The sequence below is a fragment of the Typopeltis vanoorti genome, chromosome 11 (genome assembly GCF_054136105.1).
Source record: "Typopeltis vanoorti isolate ZY-2024b chromosome 11, IOZ_Tvanoo_1.0, whole genome shotgun sequence".
Lineage (NCBI taxonomy): Eukaryota > Metazoa > Arthropoda > Arachnida > Uropygi > Thelyphonidae > Typopeltis > Typopeltis vanoorti.
The window spans coordinates 47,970,159-47,990,827 of NC_143559.1; the positions used below are offsets into that span (position 1 = coordinate 47,970,159).

Below are 20,669 nucleotides of genomic sequence, written 5' to 3' on the forward strand. Positions count from 1 at the left end.
TTTAATGAAAATGTGAAGTGATAGTAAAGAAAAAGAAAAAGATACAAGAAATTGACCTTAATAACCCATTTGATATTCATGTTACTCAGTGATACAAAGAGTAACAAGGAAGCCAGTGAAGTAATAAGACAACTGAAGAGAAAATATTTACACTAAGAAATTGAAGAAATTCCAACCTTCTCTCGTCGAAATAGAGAAAATATAAACTGACATAAACACATCGAGTTACAATATTATTCATCCCCTTATTAGACTAAACAAATCCAAGGTGAGAACGAAGAAATTGTTTCGTTTTGTTGGAGTTCGAATCCTGTATATGAATTTTTCAAAAGTTGGTGCATTACTTAGGAGAACATACAATTAATGCCAATTTATAAAAAATGATGCCAATTTATAAAAAATGATGCCAATTTATAAAATTGGCATTATTTTTGATGCCAATTCTAATCATGCCAATTAATAAAATCGAGAAACAAAAATGAATGTGAAAATTGCAGATCGATATCACTTCAGTCTAGAGGATACACAATTTATCTAATATTATTCTAAAGAAGAATAATCTGACAATATACTAAAGAAACTTTAAGTGAACATCATGCAAGATTTCAAAGAAATGGGTACATGGTCGACTACATTTTTACTCTAAGATGATTATTAGAGGGTAAAAAATGGAATGTACACAGTTTGTCAATTTTGAGATGTCAACATTGAGATAAGAATGGATAAACACATATTTGGTCATATGAGGACTGATAGTATGTGACCTATATAGGATTACCAAAACGTTGGGATGATAGCATCCAGAAAGTCTTAGCTGAGGTGGTAATCCTAGATTGGAGTAGAGGAACTTAACACAGAAAAGAGTGGGAAAAGATAGTGCATGCATAAAAGAAATTTAGAAGACAGAACGTTAGAAGAATAACTATGCAATTTAAATATATATATATATTATATAAGTAAAGTGTAAATTAAATCCAGCATCATTTCAAAGCCGATTATATTAGGAAAGTTCCAAAACTATGAAACCTTATCAAAATGGACTAATAAAAGGCGAATATATAAGCTCTTGGGAGGCACCTATATCTTCTGTTAGTCCGCGCTAAGGCAACCTCGCGAATGCTGTTCAGCGTATTCCCGTAAGCTCTCTGTTCAACTTACGAAACAGTCATAGTTTCAAATATATATATATATATATAAAAGATGTTTCATCGTCGTATTAGAAACGATTATGTAAGTTTGAAAAATTTACAGTGATTTCATTTTCCATAATACCATTCAAAGTAAAATAAGGTTTCTTGTGTCAAGAAAACAAGTAATTGATTTCATAATTGTTAATTTTTAAAAATGTATTTGTTACGAAATTTAGAAAGGAATTTATAGCAAAAATTTTAAAAATAGTAATAAGTAAATGGAGAAAATTATCCAATCTGAGAATCAAATATCAATACAATCTTGAAATAAGTCTTTCGAACATGGTGGAGAGAAGTCTCAGATATTTTGGACACAAGAAGAAAGAAAGAACATTGAAAAATTCTTCGTGCAGGGCACAATACCAGGAGCCAGAAGTAGAATCCAGTTGGATGATGCGCTTAAAATGGAGACGATTAAGATAAATGGAGAAGACTAATGCATCGGGTCATGAAAGATTGATTGAGATATTGTTTCTAGAATTATGCATACTTCAGCGACAGCTCCGTTTTTATTGCATATTTTAGCATAGACCTGTATTAAGTAATAAGAATACAGTTGTTGTGATGACAATTGTTTTTATCTTGTAGACAAATTTCTTAAGATGGGATACATCCGAATTATCATATATCATTCCCGAACAAGAGATACAGAGGAACCTACAGAAAATAAATGAAGTATGTGCGGACAACAGTACGCAAGCAATCCCTAGCCGGAATTACTTTCGTACGCGAAGCAGGAACGTTATCTTTGCAGTCCCAAGTAGTCGTAATCCCAAGGATAAGGACCTGAAGGGATTCATTTGTATCTACCAGCGGTAGCTTTTGACACATGAACTGCACCTATTTCTGATTGTTTGATCAAGCAAATGAATTCTTAGCCTACATTAATCTATCATAAGATCTAAAGTGTACGTAGCTTACACTATCTTAATTCTTCTCGGAATACCAAATATTACAGGATTTAATCAAGTTAACTTTAATGGAAGATCTTCTCTCAGAAAGACATCTGTAAAATTGATAGTATCGTGCCATCGAAAGCATCAACATACCGTTTAACAAGCCGAACATTTTTTTAAATAAACCAATTGCCTACTGATATCCGTGGATGTACAGTGTGGACGATTAACTCCAAATTTCTGTGTCCAAGTCTGTCTCACAAGTAACTCTCTCTCTATCAGGATTTTCCATCAATTCTAGAAGAATAAATCGTCTAGCTTTCAACATTAGAAACCAAATATCCAAATCGTCGTCGACCTTTAAGACACTCACAGTTACTTCCGCCGATTACCCTCTTCTTGACAAATATTCTTTAACCCTAGGCACTGCAATTGCCTTTAAGTGAGAGTCACATTGTATCATTCCCTACTTAAGGAAATTGCTGTGCTGTCTTTTAATTAGGCTGTCGGATTATACTGGTAGATGTTATTTCTTATTCGGCTCTTGGTTCTGGGCCCAAACAGTCACTCAAGCCCGACCATCGACACTCCTTGCAGCTAAGATCTACCAGGAGAAGGTTCAGACGTTGATTGGAGGCAAGCATTCTATCACTGGATAGCTTTGCCTAATCCCTGTCAAAGTTCCACGTACGTTTCGGATCCCAGTCCTCGGAGTCAGTCCTTGTTCCAAAGTTATGGATCCGTCTTCCCGACTTCTCTTATCTATATTACTCTAACGATTAGGGGATGTTCATCTTGGAGACATACTGAGCAAATGAGTAAGGTCAGACAGAAATCTCTCTTTATCTGGGATTTTCATGGACATGTGAAGACAGTAGCGCTCCAGTTCGAATTCTGTTGTGGTCATGGATATTTGTAATTATAAACTTATAGAACATTAGTACTGTTGGTTAGATACACATAAAAATGATAAGATACCTATTTTTGTTACCACTTTTGTGTTAAGAAATATTTAAGATCTTAAAAACATAGTGATACGTGATCTTTTGTTAGGTAGGAACACTTTACCACGGACGACATCTTATAAAAACCGAAAACGAAAATCTAGAACTCATTAATAACCTACGCATTCATTCTATATTTTATTACTTCTGTTTTTTTTTTCAGATTTTCTAATAAAGAAAATTACATGTATACACATTGACGATTGCGTTGATGGATACTTTCAACAGTAGCGACTGGCATATCACAGACCCATAGTAGTCATATAATTTTAATGGATCGTACTTCCCCATCAGTCAGAAAATTCGAATTCTATTGGAGAGTCTTGAGAAGTGGTGGAAGGAGATGCTTTTAACAGAAAACTGCAGCAATGAAATAGAACAAGTACAAGAATTCGTATAATATCCCAAGTGATATCCGTAAAATGCTTCCAAATTCTCATCGTGCCGAGGTATTTCGTTCGAAGGCCCACTGGGGTTCTTAATGCAAAGCATTGTAAGTATATTTTCAAGATCTACTTGATACCCTCTTATCCTCCAGAATAATTCTTCTATATCTTCGCAGTTCAAAAACTTTATTTATTCCCAAGCAAATCACAGCCACTAGAGCAGCAGACTGCAGACCAATTACAGTTTCCCCAGTGATTCTCCGTTTGTTCCATAAAGTTTTGGTTAAGAGACTACTACAAGAACAACAGGTTAAGCATGACTTCCGTCAAAGAGCCTTTTTATACCTTCGGATAGCTGTGCGAAAACATATATGTCCTTTTCTCCCTTATTTTTGATTCGCTACGCCGCCTTACTCCTCTCTACATGGCGTCCCTGGACCTCCAAAATGCCTTTGATAGCGTCTCCATTCCTGCTATTCTTAGAGCGCTATCTATTGCCGGATGGTCAGACCCCTTTCTTTCATAGCTATTGGAGCTTTATTCTAATAGCTCCCTTTCTATCACTACAGGATCCCGTTTGATCTCGATTCACGCTGTTTGAGGAGTTCGCCAGGGTAATCTCTATCTTTTCTTTAATTGCATCATAGATAAGTTTCTTCGTTTTCTTGGTGCATTAAAAGATTTTCTTGGTACATTGAAAGGTTTTCTTGATGCATTAAAAGAGTGTGCACTCTTGGTGCACACTCTTTTAATGCATCAAGAAAATTAATGCAAAAAGAAAATTTAATGCAACTCTTTTAATCTATAGTTCTATTAGATGCACTAGGGGGTTGGACCCAGGGATCCCAGATAGGGATAGCATCGACAGAAGATAAGAGATGGGCATCTTTACTTCATGGCTCGATAGCGCTCCTGTTTCTGAATCTTACTAGGTTCCCCTCAACATCAGTGGATTAAGGATGGTACCAGATTACTACCAGGATATGAGTATGTCCTTATTAGGACTAGAATTAATGCCCTGCCCAAGAGGGTCCGTACAGCTCGCTGGGATAGAGATGATATTACCTGTAGAGCTGGCTGCCGCTACAGTAAAACTCCAACTCACATCTCTGTGAGTTGGAGTTTTACTTACATAACCTTTTAGGAAATGAAGTTTGGGAGACCATGGCAGAACCTCACTGCTGTACAGAGGTAGGGATAAGGAAAGCAGATTTGATAATAAAGAAAGAAAAAGAAGTATGGTTATTGATACCCAGGTAGTGGGTACTCACCTCTAGCCATCTTATCGAGGTGCAATACTACAAGCAGAACCAAGACCTTGTAAGATAATACAAGAGGAGTTTGGGGCAACTCCTTACTTTACCGGTGCTACTATTTTTTTTGCGGGGTTTGGTGCTCCACTAGTTATAAAGACCTCTCTTTATTAGGACTGCCATAGGGAAACTTTAAAATTCTGTCTCTGCATGCTCTACAAGGCACTAGTGGCTTGCCGTTGCCATCAGCGTATGACCGTTAGGATGGCTCGTGCCGGAATTGGGTAAGCTCTAGGCTTCGGCCTAGTAAGATTTGTAAGTGTAATACTGTACTCTCAGTACGAAGTTTAATAAATGAAAAAAATATATATTTGAGTATCCGTTTTAGATAAATAAATTTCTTGTACAATATATTTATTGCACAACAAATGGATACATTATTCCAGTATTTAATGAACAGATTGATTGAACGAATCCTTGGTTTTAAGAAAAACCTATAATTACAGATAAAGCAGTCCTTACGTATTAATATTCCACTACTTCAAATACGTGTGTTGCAACAGATCACGTGACGATGATTGCGTGACGAAACGACTTGCAATTCTTCGTCATGTGATCCAACTAACTACAAGCTATACTTTAAATAACTCAAAGTCTCAAAGTTTTATTTCCCAGCTACTGAAATTCTTCATAACACGTAATACAAGAAACGCGTTTTAGTTAAAAGATTTGTGACCGCACTGAACTCACGTTTCACTAAACATGATGATGGAAATGCAATTAAAAACAGTTTTACTACAGCCCACAATCCAGGATAATGTATGGGCATCTGCTTTTGTAACCAGAACTGTTGGTACACATATTGGAATTTTAATTTCAATTGTTCATTTGTTGTTATTTCTATCAGTTCTTCTTGTAATTGTAAAGATTCTTCTGTGTTTGTAGTTGAAAACGGATCCAAAACCCAATCAGGTACTTTCGTTTCAAGAATATCTTTAAATCGTTGGTTGAAATCACAATGGAGAGTTCCCAAGTTCTGACAATAGCTGAGCACGTCTTCATCACATTTTTCCACTGTTGATAAATTTGGAAACTGGCTGAATTCTCCTCGTCCTAAGTTGCGTTTGTACAAGACAAGTTTTGACATAAATGCAGAAAAAATAGCTTTTGTTTTTATTACCTTCAGCTCATCTCCTTGGATCTGTTGATTCGTTTCATTAAATTTGTTAAACAAGTCAGTCAATAAGCTGTCACTTTTGAAATGAATCAAGTTGACTCGTAAAGAATCATCTCTGTTTTCTAAAAACTGTAGCACTGAGTCAAAGAGTTTATAAACTCGATTCAACAGGCATCCTTTGATAGCCAACGAACTTCTGTATAGTGCAGCAAGCGATTGAATTCTTTATTGTTTTCAATTTAAAGTTGTTCAAACAATCTGTCATTCAATGAATGACTTTTGATTTTGTTGACGGCTGTAATTACATAATGTAAAACCTGTGTAGGTGATTACTCAGGTATTTGCAACTAAATGTTGACGACGAATCACACAGTGTACAGTGAATACATTTGGCACAGCCTCTTTGAAATATGCAATAAAACTGCGATAGCGCGCTACCATCGCTGGAGCACCATCAGTAGCAACCGAAGGATATTATTCAGAGGGATTTCTTTTTCTTTAAAACAAATTCTTCCAATGCATGAAATATCGATTCTCCTTTAGTGTCAGCAAATTTTTCTTCTTTTATGTATCGTACATATGCTAAACGTAAGGCTTCATTTCCTGGTAAAAGTAGACTCGTTAAGCTGTATAGAGAGCTGAGTTGTTTTTAAATGCTCACATAATGAGTCTTCGTCATCCTGGGGCATTTCATCAATTTTTCGTTGCACGGTATTATTTCTCAAAGGAATTTTCTTGATAATATCAGAGGCTGGCTTGTTCAGTACAGTGCGTATAACCTGAGTAACAGCTAATATGATTAATTCTTCAACAAGGAAATGTAAGCGGCACGCAACCCAACATTACCTAGTTTGGATGCTGAAAACACACGTGCAGGTGTTGGTTGTTTCAAAAAGGTTTCTTTAAGTGCTTGAAAATACAATAAATCCTTATCATTTTTATCAGCATGAACTTTTATCAAATGTTCTTCTAATCTTGAAATTTTAGATTCATTTGAAAAAACCCTTTTGGCAATCAGGCACATCGGTAATGTTTGTTTGTAGACGACTCAATAAAGCGTATTTCAAATATTCGATATTATATTGTCTACATTTCTTCTGTAAAAATGAAGTTAAATTTACAATATTGCTAGAATGCAATTTCTCACGTAAAACCATATGATTTTTTTTACAAGAAACGATATAAAAATACAGACGTGAAATCTGCTGAATTATTGGAATAGCAATAATTTGCTTGGCGTATAATCCGTGTAATTAAGGTACCAACTAGGTATCGAATATGCACTAAAATTTATGCACTACATTGAACTGTTAACTGCTTGTCACACAATTCAGAAACAATCTGAAACTGTTTTCATACGTCTCACGTATTTATAGCATTATTCAGTAAACAAATCATAACATGTACATGTTCCTGCCGATGTGTACTGGACTTGTAAAATCCCGATCACTTGAAAGTGCTCGCCCGCCAACACTTTGCTAGTTAAGACCTGTTGTAAGAACTTCAACGCCAATCGGCTGTAATACGTTTCCTTGGAAAATAAAGCACCCCTTACAACCTTTACTTAAGTTACACCACAGTTATATCAGCAAAATTTTGGATGATAAATTTTTTCACCACCTAATTTTTGTCCTTTATGCTTTACCGCCCTCTTACTTCAATTAAACTCTTCCTTTTGCTCATTAGGTCCCGCCCCCCCCCCGCCCAGGATCGCTCCACCCTTGGGCGCGCTGTTAGATATTCGATTCTTGATTATAGATATTAATGTGTTTAAAGAATTTTTATTCTAGGCTGAATTTTTTTTTCCATATTATTTAAGCGAGAATAATTTCATACGTTACATTTATGTTATAAAAGGAAATAGATGTTCAAGGATAAACACTAATAAATTTTTCAGAGTAAACACATACGCACATATAGATTCTATTAGTATCTGATATTCTAGCCTCCTAACTTATTAAATTATAATTATAATATGGCGATTAGGATACTAATATTCTAACAACAAATGGACTTCTTACAAACAACGATCCCAAGGGTTAAAGATTATCTACAATTACAGTTTAACCAGGTTTTTTTTACGTATTTTTATTCCACTATTTTAATCGCGTGTTGCAACCGATCACGTGACGATTATTACTTGAGACTAAATGACTCGCAATTCTTTGTCATGTGATCCAATCTACTCATGATCTATTTCTTTAGATAACTCAAGATTTTATTTTCCAGCTACTGCAGTTCTTCATAACACGTACTAGAGCAAAGATGACTGCTTTCCTGAAAACTGATCTCAAAGATATTAGTATATCCATCTTAACTACTGCAAGTCTAGCAGTTTTTATTTATCTCCTTTTAAATATTTTAAAATTCAAGAGGTACAAAAAACTTCCGTCAGGACCAAGAGGGTTGCCTGTCGTGGGTTATTTACCTTTTTTAAGCTCACATCTGCATAATGACTTTAAGGAGATCTCCACGAAATATGGGAATATTTTTTCGTAAGTACAGTGTTTCATTTAATGCATATATCAGTTAGAATTGAGTTATAATTGACCCATTTATATACTTGAAATTATAGCCAAATACCTAAGATGTTTAATAATTATTAATTGCGTTAGAGATTCGTGTGTTTAATTATTGTGGTTTGGAGAAATGGATAATAGTAAGACAAATCGAAGTCGATAGCAGTATAATAATAACCGTTTTAATTAATATATTTTTGATAATTTCATTAATTTTAAAATTTGTATGGTTTATAAATATTAAGTCTCTCTCTCTCTCTCTCTCTCTCTCTCTCTCTCTCTCTCTCTCTCCCATAGAAGGCAGGCCCTTCAAAGACTGAAAATGAAGAACAGAATTGTACATGAAAGATAGCCTTCATCCGATATAAAAAGAATACTACAACAAAAACAAAATGAAATCGCGTCCCGAACTTTCTTTTTCTAGTAACCAAGATCACATTGCTTTAATTAAATCATTTTTCAGAGAGAAAAAAATTCACTTAGAATAAATTCTTTAATAGGATAATTTATCTTTTGATAACTTCAATATAAAACCCATGTTGCACTTTGTGCACTGCTTTCAAGATGGCGAAGTCGAATAGAAGTGTCCTTCATGAAGGAGCAAACTACAGTTTTATAAAAAAAGATAGTAGCATGCTATCGGTTTTTCTGTGAGCTATCAGTACAGCACAACCAGTAAAAATAATACATGAATGAAGCATATTTTGGGATGTGTTTAGCATCAGATATTTAGCTATAACATAAATGCTCTGTTTCAGATAACGTACAGTTGGTTTCATGGATGACTGAAACCCAAATATGTAACTTTTTTTTCTCGTCATCAGGAGCAGCTAAGAATTAGTGACATGAATAATTATTCAGCTAGAAACAGGATTATAATGTCTGACTAAGCTAGGAAAAGCTGGTTTTAAATATAACCATTTAATAACTTAAATAAATTAAACTACTCGGTAATTTTTCTTCTCTCTTTCTCTCTCTCTCTATCAACACCCCCCCCCCCTTCACATACCCCACCTCACCATAAGCTAACCACACTGTATCGCATATGTGAGTAGTAGCCATTCCTGACAGGTTATTACTTGCGTGTGTAATGTAGGGGGGAAAAATATGATTACTAACCAAATATTAATATAAAAATTACACCAATAACAGGTCATTAAATGTGGAGGTTTAAACCAATTTCCGATATAAATCGTAACATGCCAATTTCCCAGTTCTAGTAAAATTTAATTCTGTATTCACAAACGACTATTCACAAAAAGTCATAAACGCGAAGGTATAACGTACGGTGACGATTCACAAACAAAAAAAATTGAATATTAGTATAAATAACAAAACACTTTGTGTATAACTTTTCATAATAATATTCACTTTCATTCTTAGTATATTATGAATTATTCTACTTTTATTTTCCAGCCTTTCACTCGGACAAACATATGCAATTGTAATTAACGATTATGAACTCGCTAAAGAAGTTTATAGCAAAACTGAATTGCTAGACAAACCACCAGGTCAAATTTTTAATTACATTCCTGGTAAATTAGGTAAGTCAAACATATTTTTCATAATAGACATTTTAATTTAAAACAATATATGTGGTGAATTTGAAGCTTCATTATTTGTAAAACACTTTGATTTTTGCATGTTATAAGATTTCGGTAATGCGCGATTCAAAACGCGCAGATAAAGAATATTAAACTCTTTCTATACAACATAATTATTACTATCCACATTGCTGTACTATGCAATCCCATTAAAGTTTATCCATTTGTTCCAATCATATGTATTGCATGTAACCGAAAATTATGTTCTAATGTATTATGTATACAAAAACTAAAAATGTGTCCAATACATTTTACTTCTGAAAACATTAAAAGTTATTTGCATTTGACAGTTGTTCATATTTGTTTTTCCTGTAGGGGTTGCATCTGTAAATGGCAAAGTGTGGAGAGAAGAAAGAAGCACCTTCAATTCCACTATGAAGAATGCTACTGTAGTAGATGAAGGCAATATTCAGGTGTGTACTTCCATTTTGGAAGTAAAAAATAAATATTTAAGTAAAACTTAAGAAATACAAATTCTGCAACTGTAATATACCTTTTTTAACTTTCTCATTCATTCTTATATTCTCTAGGAAGAACGTTATGCGATATTAACTGAAACTGCAATATTTCTCTTTCTTTTCCTAATCGAAAGGAACAGTGCACTGCGATATTAAACTCTGAATGTTTTAAATATTTCGTTCGTACGTTGAACTAATTTAATAACGAATTTATATGGGATTAAGAACATTTTGAATCAAACATTCAGTGAATTCCATTTCTGTCATCTTTAATCAAGTCATCCCTCGACTTACGTCCGTTCGAGTTACGTCCGTTCGAAGATACGTCCGCGATCCCATAAGGGAATAAATAACATTTTCGACTATGCTTTCGAACAAGACGCAAGCGAGCGTAAAGTAAAGTAAAAAGGTTTTCATTTAACAACAATGCAGTGGCAACAGCGCATTCAGCGGCAATCTCACTCGGCAGTCGGCATGTGGCTTCAACAGTTCCTTTGTTGATTTTGTGTTTAAAAAATACATTATTTGTGTATTTATCGTTAAATATTTTGCGATATTTTTGTGAAACATGGATCCCCTACATGCCCAATTAAAAATCCTAGTGATGAATCACAGAAAACGAGACGAGCAATTGATGTTGAAACGAAGTTGCAAGTTGAACGATAGTGACGAAGCAACTACAAGGTCCTATCGGTAGATGGAAAAGCTCCTTCCATCTTGCATAAAGGACCTGAATCAAAAGCGCTTACCTCTTACCACTATGACCATCACCGTTAAGGCACTAAGTCTCTTCAACATGTCGAAGGAGAAAGCAGGGCCCGATTACGACTATGAATTCAACGCTTCTTCCGGCTGGTTCATGAGATTCAAGATTGTTGCGCTGGATAATGTGAAAATGTATGGTGAATCTGCATGTTCCGATGAGAAGACTGCCAAGGAATTTGTGGAGAAATTGAATAAAATTATTACGGAGGAAAATTATTTGCCACGGAAAATATTTAATATGGATGAGACCTCCTTGTTTTGGAAACAAAATGCCCCAGCGGACAATTCATCCACAAAAAGCTAAAATCTATGCCTGGTTTCATCTATGCCCGGATGCCTTAATATACTCTTAAAGAACGTGTTAATTCTGTTAGGGGATAATGTGGCTGGATATAAACTGAAACCATTTGTGATATGGCAATCCACGAGCCTTCAAAAACATTAGGAAGCGTACACTTCCAGTTCATTACCGGAGATATGAGAAGTCGTGGATAACTCAGAAATTGTTTGCGGGTGCCTTAATCAACTGTAATGCGAGTTAAATTAAAAGCTATGTGTGTAAGAAAATGTAGAATTTAAAATTTTATTAATTCTAGAAAATGCTCCAAGTCATCCGTCTTATATCGGTGATCTTCATCAAGTTCAAAGTCATGTTTCTCCCTTCAAACACTACTTCATTGTTCCAACCGATGGATCAGAGAGTTCTTGCAGTGCTTAAGGCTTATTATCTACGGAGAACTTTTTCACAAGCCATTGCTACCGAAGGAAACTACCAGACTCTCATGCAATTCTGGAAAGCATTCAATATTTATCATGCTGTTAAAAATATTGTTGTGGTTTGGGACGAAGTAACCTCTCAATGTATGAGTGAGTGGCATATGGAAAAAGACATTGAAAATGTTTGTGAACGATTTTCAAAGTTTTGAAAACATTGAAGACCTTTGTAAATTGAGTGAAGAAATAGTGGACCTAGCAAACAATCTCAATCTCGAAGTGAATGATGCGACATAATTCAACTCACAGAAAGTTCCCCTCCACAGTTGACCAACGAAGAATTGGTCGAACTGCAGGAACAACGTGTTGCAGAAGAGGAAGAACGAGAAAATGAAGAGGAAAAAGAGAAAGAAGGACCTTTCCTTATTTCTCTTTTTCCTCTTCATTAGTTAAACAATTCCACAGTGAAGGGTCTTGCAGAAATGTTCTCTGCAGTTAGCAACGTTCTCAAATTCGTGTTGAACGCTACTTATTAGTAGAAAGGAAAGTAAATGATGCCTTTGCTTGCTGCAAACAAATTTATGATGAAACGAAGAAGAGCAATAAGCAAAGCACATTGGGCATTTTCATCAAAACCACAAAGGTTACACCAGAAGAACCGCAGCCTGGTTGTTCTGGTGTAATTCAGATTTTAAGTGGGATAATTGATGATATTAAACTATGTTAGAAAGTAACCTGCGAAATTTGATTTATATATATCTTCACACAGGGAAGCTAATGAAGATGTCATTGCGGATGAAGATTTGGGTGATTATACTCCCGTTTTATAGTGGTAGTAATGCACAGTGCAGTTTTATAATAAGGCTTAAAAATTAAAATGACTGTATATTTATTACGGTTAAGTCCATAACTCCTAATTTAATGTATCCACTTTGATTTAATGTATCCACTTATGTCCAGCCGGATGGAACATATATAAATATATATATATATATTATTGTCAGCAAATTATATTCTTGTTTTAATCCTTGCTTTATTATACTGGTGTAATTCAGATTCTTTTAAATTATGATACTTACTTTTTAATCGTCACAAAACATGCACCATACATTAATTTTTTACAGGACGAAATCTCCATTTTCCTGAAAGAAATTGAAAAACACTTAGGGAAACCTTTTGATTTTAGTGATAATCTCGCTAAAGCCATAAACAATATAATGTGGTATGCCATATGTGGAGAGACATTTAGTTACACAGACCCAGAAAGGAAAATATTGGATGATGGAGTCACAGCAATGAGACAAATGGCTACCCAAGGAACTGCCTACACTTTTATACCATCATTGCTGAAGTTGTCACTGCTTCTGAATATTGGCTCATTTGCACAACATTCTTCAATTGTTATGAAGTTAAATCGGAAAATCAGGTAAGATTATATGGTAAGATCTTTTTATCATATTTTTGTGACTCTAACTCTTTTTTCGTTCCCAGCACTGGTTGATGATATTAAACTATGTTAGAAAGAAACCTGCGAAATTTGCTTTATATATATCTATCTCTCTCTATCTCTCCCTTTCATCTGATTCAGACGGGTTGGCTCTCCTCCTAATGAGGAGTCACGGCAAAATAATGCAGCCGGTACACTCCTCCTCTGCTGCATCCCTATTGGAGACATGACTGTAGTCCGTGTGTGTTAACGGGGCCGGTTTGCCTGCTTGCGGGATGAAAAACCCCCACATAAACTGGAGAAAAAATCCCTGCTGTCCACGCCAAAGACCGGCTAACTTGGTAATCAGCTCCTCACGTCTCCGACGAGAATAGAACCCAGTACACTCATTCCCCAGGCATATGGTTGCGATGCGCATAAGCCACTAGGCTAACCGCGCGGAAGCTTTATTTATATATATGTCTGCGTCCGCGCGGTTAGCCTAGTGGCTATGCGCTTCACAACCATATGTCTGGGGAATGAGTGTACTAGGTTCGATTCTCGTCGGAGACGTGAGGAGCTGAAGGATCTTCCTCAGCCATTACCAAGTTAGCTAGTCTTGGGCGTGGATAGCAGGGTTTTTTCTCCAGTTTATGTGGGTTTTTTCATCCCGCAAACAAGGAAGCCCTTCCCGTGAACACACAGGCTACAGTAATAGGACATAGTACGGCAAGGAAGGCATCTCGAAACCACTTTGCTCAGTCATTTCCCTAGATAGTGGTGTGTATATATATATATATAAATTTTTCGTGCATGTAAAAACATCATTTGCCTGAGGAACCGTTGAGAGAAAACGTATTATAATGATAATCATAACCTAACTCTGTGCGAATCACATATTGTGACCAGAGAGGACCCGACCTGATTTTAACATAAGTCCTTGATTTCTGTTGTATTAACTAGGGGATATGTAACATTACAGAAGTTCTTTAAATTTCCTGATGTAACTATTATAATCAATAGAGGACATATTTGTTGGCTGCGAGATCTTCGTGATCTCCTTCTGTGCGAAAAGCAACGCTAAAGTTATATTTTCTTTGCTTCACAATATTTTTCACGACATTAGCCATTATAATTTCTCCAGCGAAGCCTGCTTTCCGCATGTAGTGGATACCACATACATAGTTGCTTTTATAAATTTCTGGTACTTTTAACCGAGATTGTGGTGGTTTAGGTAGATGTTAAAATACGGAGACATTGCATTTAGACGGGGAATGCTATCTATATTCGCTAGTGATTGAATACCGTCGTCATTTCTATACATCAGATTCTGAATATATGATAATTAGAGTCTTCCGCAGCCCTGGGTTTTTAATCTTCCCAGGGAGACTGAAGTTGGATGTTCTTTCATTGCTTTATGTTTTATAGTCATTTTGTGATACGATTACACTGAGCAGTTCAAGTTCCCAGTTAGTCTAGACAGATGTTTTTTTTTTATTTAAAATATATGAAAAAGGGATGATGTCACAACTATTTCTGTTCCTCATGGAGAAAAGCGTTTAAATATTAAAATGTTAGTGAAATTATGAAAATGGATACACAGTACGCATTTGAACAGCCGATATTTTAAATTGAGTTTACCTAATTCCCACAAAAAGGGAATTCAGGTGTGGAAAGAATTAAATGTATTACTTAGGCAAAGTGAATACTAGATCCATCATTATTTCAAATCGAATGTTAGTAGAAACTATGAAAGTTTCGTACATTGACCTGAAAGCTTACGAGAATACAATCCTCGGTATCCTGAGTTTTCTTGCCTTGCACTGCTGTTATTAATGTATTTTACTAATAAAAGGCTAACATATGGAACGCTTGGGCATCGCTCATATTTTAAGTGGGGTAAGCTTACGAAATAGTTTTATAGTTTCTAGACACATTCGGCTTTGAAATAATGATGGATCATCTAGAATCCACTTTCCCTGTGTAATTTTCCATCCGAACTGAAGCCTTTTGTTTCTTCATTTAGCAATTAAAGGCTATTATTTAATTCAACTGACGAAACAAGCATCAACCAAATTGTGTTTGCTGCTACCGTTATTTATCCATCTGGCTACGTTAGCGTGCAAAATATATGCACAACGTTGAAATATATTTCAAATCCACGCAGACAAAATAATGAAAGCGCAAGCCTCCGTTTTGGCACTGAACAAACTTTATAAAGTTATAGGCTTATTCTCCAAAAAGTTTTGTTTCATTAGGTATTTTAATCTATCCTTTTTTCAACACAACCACTAGTTCATATGCTCTTGTTGAATGTGCTGGGCATCGCTCAGTACATCTGGTAAGTAATACATGCTCCTTTTCTACCTACAGGTCTCTGCTAAGTTGAGATCAATAATATGCAGAATAATCAAGTGCTTCACATTCTTTTGCTCAAAGCACATTGCAATAGCACTAAAGTATGACATGGTACATTATTGTCGTGTTGAAAGGAATATGGATGTGTTTACCAATACTCCAGCAATGTATGAAGTACTGCATTAATAAGAATGGGTGTATGTTTGTCTGCATTGATACTTCCAGAAGTTATAACCAAACACCGATTCCATACCAACAGAAAAAGACTCCCAGATGACAAGTATAATACCTCGACGTTCCACTCGGATGATTGACTGAGGCGTAAAGGGGAGAATACTCAAAACCTATACTCGCCCATTGGTATATTAAATGGCTTAGCGTGATTCTTTGCGCTACAACAGACCTTCAACATTCAATGAATAAGTCACGATGGTTTTGACACATGTGGGATCTGTAACATTGACTGCTGTGGACGATGTTTGGGCTGATGCGCAGTTTTTTCGTAGAAACCAACCTGTACAATATCCTACCACTAACCTTAATCTCTGTAGTCTTTGTGTATTTTTAGTTAATTACGCATCACCCTTCCGATACCCTTCGTGTTATGTGCTCACGGGTGATCCTCTTTAGTAAGGTGCTATTAGCATTTCCATTGGATGATAATGTGTATTGCTTATCGATATTTGGAAGTTTCAATCTTTTTTCTAAGGTCAAGAACATAAAGCTACTGAGATAACATCTCTTTCAAATTTTCAAGTTTTCCACTGGCTATTTACGTAGACGCAATAGGGGTATATCATTATATCGAAGTATGTACCACGTGTGATTTAAGGGATCACATCAGTATATTTATTATAAAATAACAATTGCCAGATAGCTTATCAAAGTCAGTGTATTGATGACAATTATTCTTTATACATCAAACAGATGCAAAAATTGTTCCACTAATATATGCATAAACATAGTAACATTTTCTTTAGCCAATATATCAAACATTGTATGTTATATGGAATACTTTAGTAACAGGCGACCGACTTTTAAATGCCGGCTAGTAATAGGAATTCAATTGCCTCTTGGACGTAGCTGCGTTTATATGTATATGATAAATGGCACAGGTACATCTGCTGATCGGACGGGAGATAACAGTAAAAGCCACACAGTTAATCGGAAATTAATGTCGGTATACGATTAATACGTGTAATAGTGTCTCATGTATACAGAGAATGATGTGAAACAGAGACATCAGAGCAACCAAGAGCATGCGACATGAAACAGCTGATCAAGGAGAAACAACCCAAAGAAAGGATCGAAAAATGCAACAGATATGTTTCAATTTATCACGTGACCAATCGTGATTAGTTGCAACAATAGCAAGCAATAGGATGTCTTATGGGAAATGTATATAGCTTAACGTCCTTATACAAGTACTTCCTTCAAAGGTGAACAGTAATTTTTCAGATGGTAGAAATACTGCGCTTCGTCTCATAGGGAATGTCGTAACCAATAATGGTTAATGAAATATGTGCTGTTAGTCATGCTGTCTTAATGTTGATTTGGGTTTTCTATCAAGCATTTTGGACAGTGTAGGATATAATAGACAGATGTTCGTTCTATTGACTCGGCTCTAGAAAATCTGAGGGACTCGAAGAAAATCACCACCTCTATATGAGGGATATCTGTGGAGTATTTCTTCATGTCGATGACGTAACATATTGAGATGGGTCTCAACAAATTCCAAAACTCTGTCTAAAGGTTGTCTGTAATAAGCTGGTCATTTGGTGTATGTTATACATCAAATGAACAACATTACTACAATATATAATCTTCTATGATTGCTATAAATGAAAGGTGAAGCTTACATATAATTCGTTTGTGTTTCATTCTTGTCACATTCAATTACTGAATTTTTACAAGAGACAATATACGGGATGCTAACGACATATAACTAGCTATTACGGAGCGCAGGCATGACTTCGAAGTATGACTTCTCGACACTAAATATTGTTGTATTCTGTTGTTATGAGTAAAGTTATGTATCATTATTATAGCTTACATTGTAAATCAATACAAAAACATTGCAAGTCATCACCATCTTCAAGCCATCCTCGATGGTCAAGTTAATCTCACCATCGGCATGAATGCTTTGTAAATGTACTTAGGTAGACGTTGAATTCCAATAGTGTTACACCACCACCCTAACTACTGGAGGACTGAAGTGGTATTAAAAGTTCCATGTTCGTTTCTAGAGCAGGGTTTCCAAATTATCCTCTTAGCCTACCCACTACACGACTTAATAAGTTCGGATTATCCTTCGTCAGTGAGATTCGCGTTATATCTGTATATATGTTCCAGGCAGGACTTGATATAGGTCTCTTTCCAATCACGTAAGATATTTTCAGAAGAAATATCACAAAAGGAAAAATGTCATTATCATGCAGAGGAGTTGATTCAATAATTTTTCGCTAACAGCAACATGGCTGTCGTCCTGGACTCTGGTCTCTTTAATCCTCAAATTTAAGACTTCCTAATCTGTTACTGACGAAGTATGGGGAGGGGGGTCCAGGGATACCAAAGCGACGAATTCGTTGTAAAATGCATAGTGTGAACAATTTTTTCTTGTATATAAAATACGCGCGCACTCATTCACAAAAGATCAGCAAGTAATTAATCACAATCAACAATGCTATGGTATGACATATAGAAGTTGAGCACTACAGAACTATAGTATTTCTTGTAATATGAACTTTGTGCTTCCATCCCTTCACCTTTCCCTCCACAAAATTGCTAATAACAAACGATGGTTACCTCTATCCTGTCCCACATATCTAAAATATTGTGTGATGTAATTAAATATAAATATATTTCTGAATTGCAATGATATAGTTAGAAGCATAAATAGTATAAACAGGATGTAAAAATGATTTCTTCGCTGTTTTCTGAAACTGTAATTTTCTTAGAGAAAAGATCCAGTTTTTGAAGAAAGTAGGAGGATCTGGAGGTGGCAAACTCATTGACGAATTGCAAACGATGGTAGAAAATAAGAAATTGAAGGACAAAAATGAAGAAGGTGATATTATTAGTGTTTACTTTCACTAATCTCCCCTGTACTATCTAATTTTACTGTACATCTATTATTTCCACTCTTTCATTTGACATGTGAACGATAATATATTATTATTATAAGTTTGTTTTATTAATAATATATGGCATATATTTCTAAAAGATCAGTTCATAACAGCTAACCTATCTTAGCGTTCAGAAAATAATTTTTGGATTCATACTTTTGTGTGATAAAAATAACATTACACTTTCTATGTATTTCAGAAGTCGTCATTGGTCCGTATGTGCGAGTTTTTATAATAGGTGGAACTGACACTACTCATTCATCCACCTGCTGGGCCATGATATTATTGGCTGCACATCCGGAAGTTCAAAATCGAATAATGGAAGAAATAATAAGAGTTGTAGGTACAAATAGAAGAGTTACTTTGGCAGATCGTAAATTTCTAGTGTACACACAAGCCTTTATCCTAGAGGCACAGAGATTTGTAACAATAACGCCAACTGGTGGATTTCGACAGTAAGTATTAAAAACAATCAGGCAAATAATTTCAAATTAAAGCTGGTTTTTCGCAATTCTGCGTAACATTTTAAACAATATTGTAAATACTCTACTTGCAGCGATTTTAATTTATTTAATATTATAATGAGAAAATGTTTTCTCTTTTCTATTTTAAATGATATTTAGCACGTCTACAGACATCACTGTTGGCGGTTTTGATATTCCAAAACAAACGTATGTGATAATGAATACATGGCATATGCATCGGGATCCCAAATATTGGGACAGACCTGACGAATTCTTACCAGAGCGTTTTCTCAGTGAAGATGGAAAATCAACGATATCACCTCCATCATACATGCCGTTTTCTTTAGGTAAAGTGTATACACTTTTTTATTTTCTTTGAGTTTAATGTAAATATACAGAAATGATTTGAAGTCATATAAGCAAGGGATGTCTACATCTTTCATATTTATTGTCAAGTAATAGTGGACCACAGTACAAATAGATTTTTTAACAGGAATTTAAAACTTCTAACCATTGTAAAATTAGAATCACAAAAGAAAAGACATAAACCAAGTATATATGAGGTAAATAACGGAAAAGATAAGTATAAAGCTACCTATAATCGCAAATATGATGATTTGCTATACATGAAGTTGAAGAGGATGATTATAACCCTTTACTATATATTTTGTTTTATTCATCGTATATGCAGCTTTACTCTTACAACTTTCCATTATTTTACCCATACCTACTTATATTTGTATTTCTTTTTTATTAATCTGTATTCACTTTCTACCAAAAAATTAATTTAAATGATTACTTTTTTGTTTCACTGATTTTAATCTTATTTTATTTTAGGTAAACGAAAGTGTCCTGGAGAAGTATTTGCTAAAACAATAGTATTTTGTTTTATCACCTCAATACTTCAGAAGTACGAAATAAGAATGACTGAAAACACAAAGCTCAGTTTGGACGGTGATATGTTCCTTAGTTATGTACCAAAACCTTTTAAATTATGTTTCTTTCCAAGACATCAATAAATGTATAAAATAAAAAAGTCAGAGAATCAGTTTGTATTATATGTTACACATACACAGTCACTAGATTCGACTAAATTATCTGGGACAGAATTACTTAACACTTTTACTAAAATTCAGTCCCGATATTTTACATCGGTCCACTGAATTAGATTCAGTAACTTCAAATTCTTTTTCGCCGTGCTCATTTCATCTTTAATATTTTATCGCTGCTCTAATTGTGCTACAGATAAACTGCTGGTAATTAATATGTAGAATCCGATGGATATTTACTCAGTATAACAAGATTGCTAGCATTTAACTATAGTATGTCA

At 35.0% G+C, this 20,669-nt stretch overlaps 2 protein-coding genes across 2 annotated transcripts; one reads left to right on the top strand and one right to left on the bottom strand.

Moving 5' to 3' along the window:
- Positions 1 to 5,417: 5,417 nt before the first annotated feature.
- Positions 5,418 to 5,876, bottom strand: LOC150101548 (general transcription factor II-I repeat domain-containing protein 2-like). The gene has a single exon (XM_090400835.1). It carries the CDS (start codon positions 5,874 to 5,876, stop codon positions 5,418 to 5,420), a length of 459 nt encoding a protein of 152 aa, XP_090256961.1.
- Positions 5,877 to 8,170: 2,294 nt separating this feature from the next.
- Positions 8,171 to 20,376, top strand: LOC150101549 (cytochrome P450 2J5-like). The gene is made up of 8 exons (XM_090400717.1): positions 8,171 to 8,401; positions 9,842 to 9,969; positions 10,345 to 10,442; positions 13,091 to 13,392; positions 18,708 to 18,817; positions 19,075 to 19,330; positions 19,499 to 19,686; positions 20,177 to 20,376. The coding sequence occupies exons 1-8, from the start codon at positions 8,172 to 8,174 to the stop codon at positions 20,356 to 20,358; spliced, it is 1,494 nt and encodes a 497-aa protein (XP_090256843.1). The 5' UTR covers position 8,171; the 3' UTR covers positions 20,359 to 20,376.
- Positions 20,377 to 20,669: the final 293 nt, after the last annotated feature.

Bases quoted from the DNA above. Each gene is read 5' to 3' on its own strand.
- LOC150101548 (XM_090400835.1), bottom strand. From the start codon at position 5,876: ATGTCAAAACTTGTCTTGTACAAACGCAACTTAGGACGAGGAGAATTC.
- LOC150101549 (XM_090400717.1), top strand. From the start codon at position 8,172: ATGACTGCTTTCCTGAAAACTGATCTCAAAGATATTAGTATATCCATC. The intron at 8,402-9,841 runs GTAAGTACAGTG...TTTATTTTCCAG, and splicing joins AAATATGGGAATATTTTTTC to CCTTTCACTCGGACAAACAT. The intron at 18,818-19,074 runs GTGATATTATTA...TATGTATTTCAG, and splicing joins GAAGGACAAAAATGAAGAAG to AAGTCGTCATTGGTCCGTAT.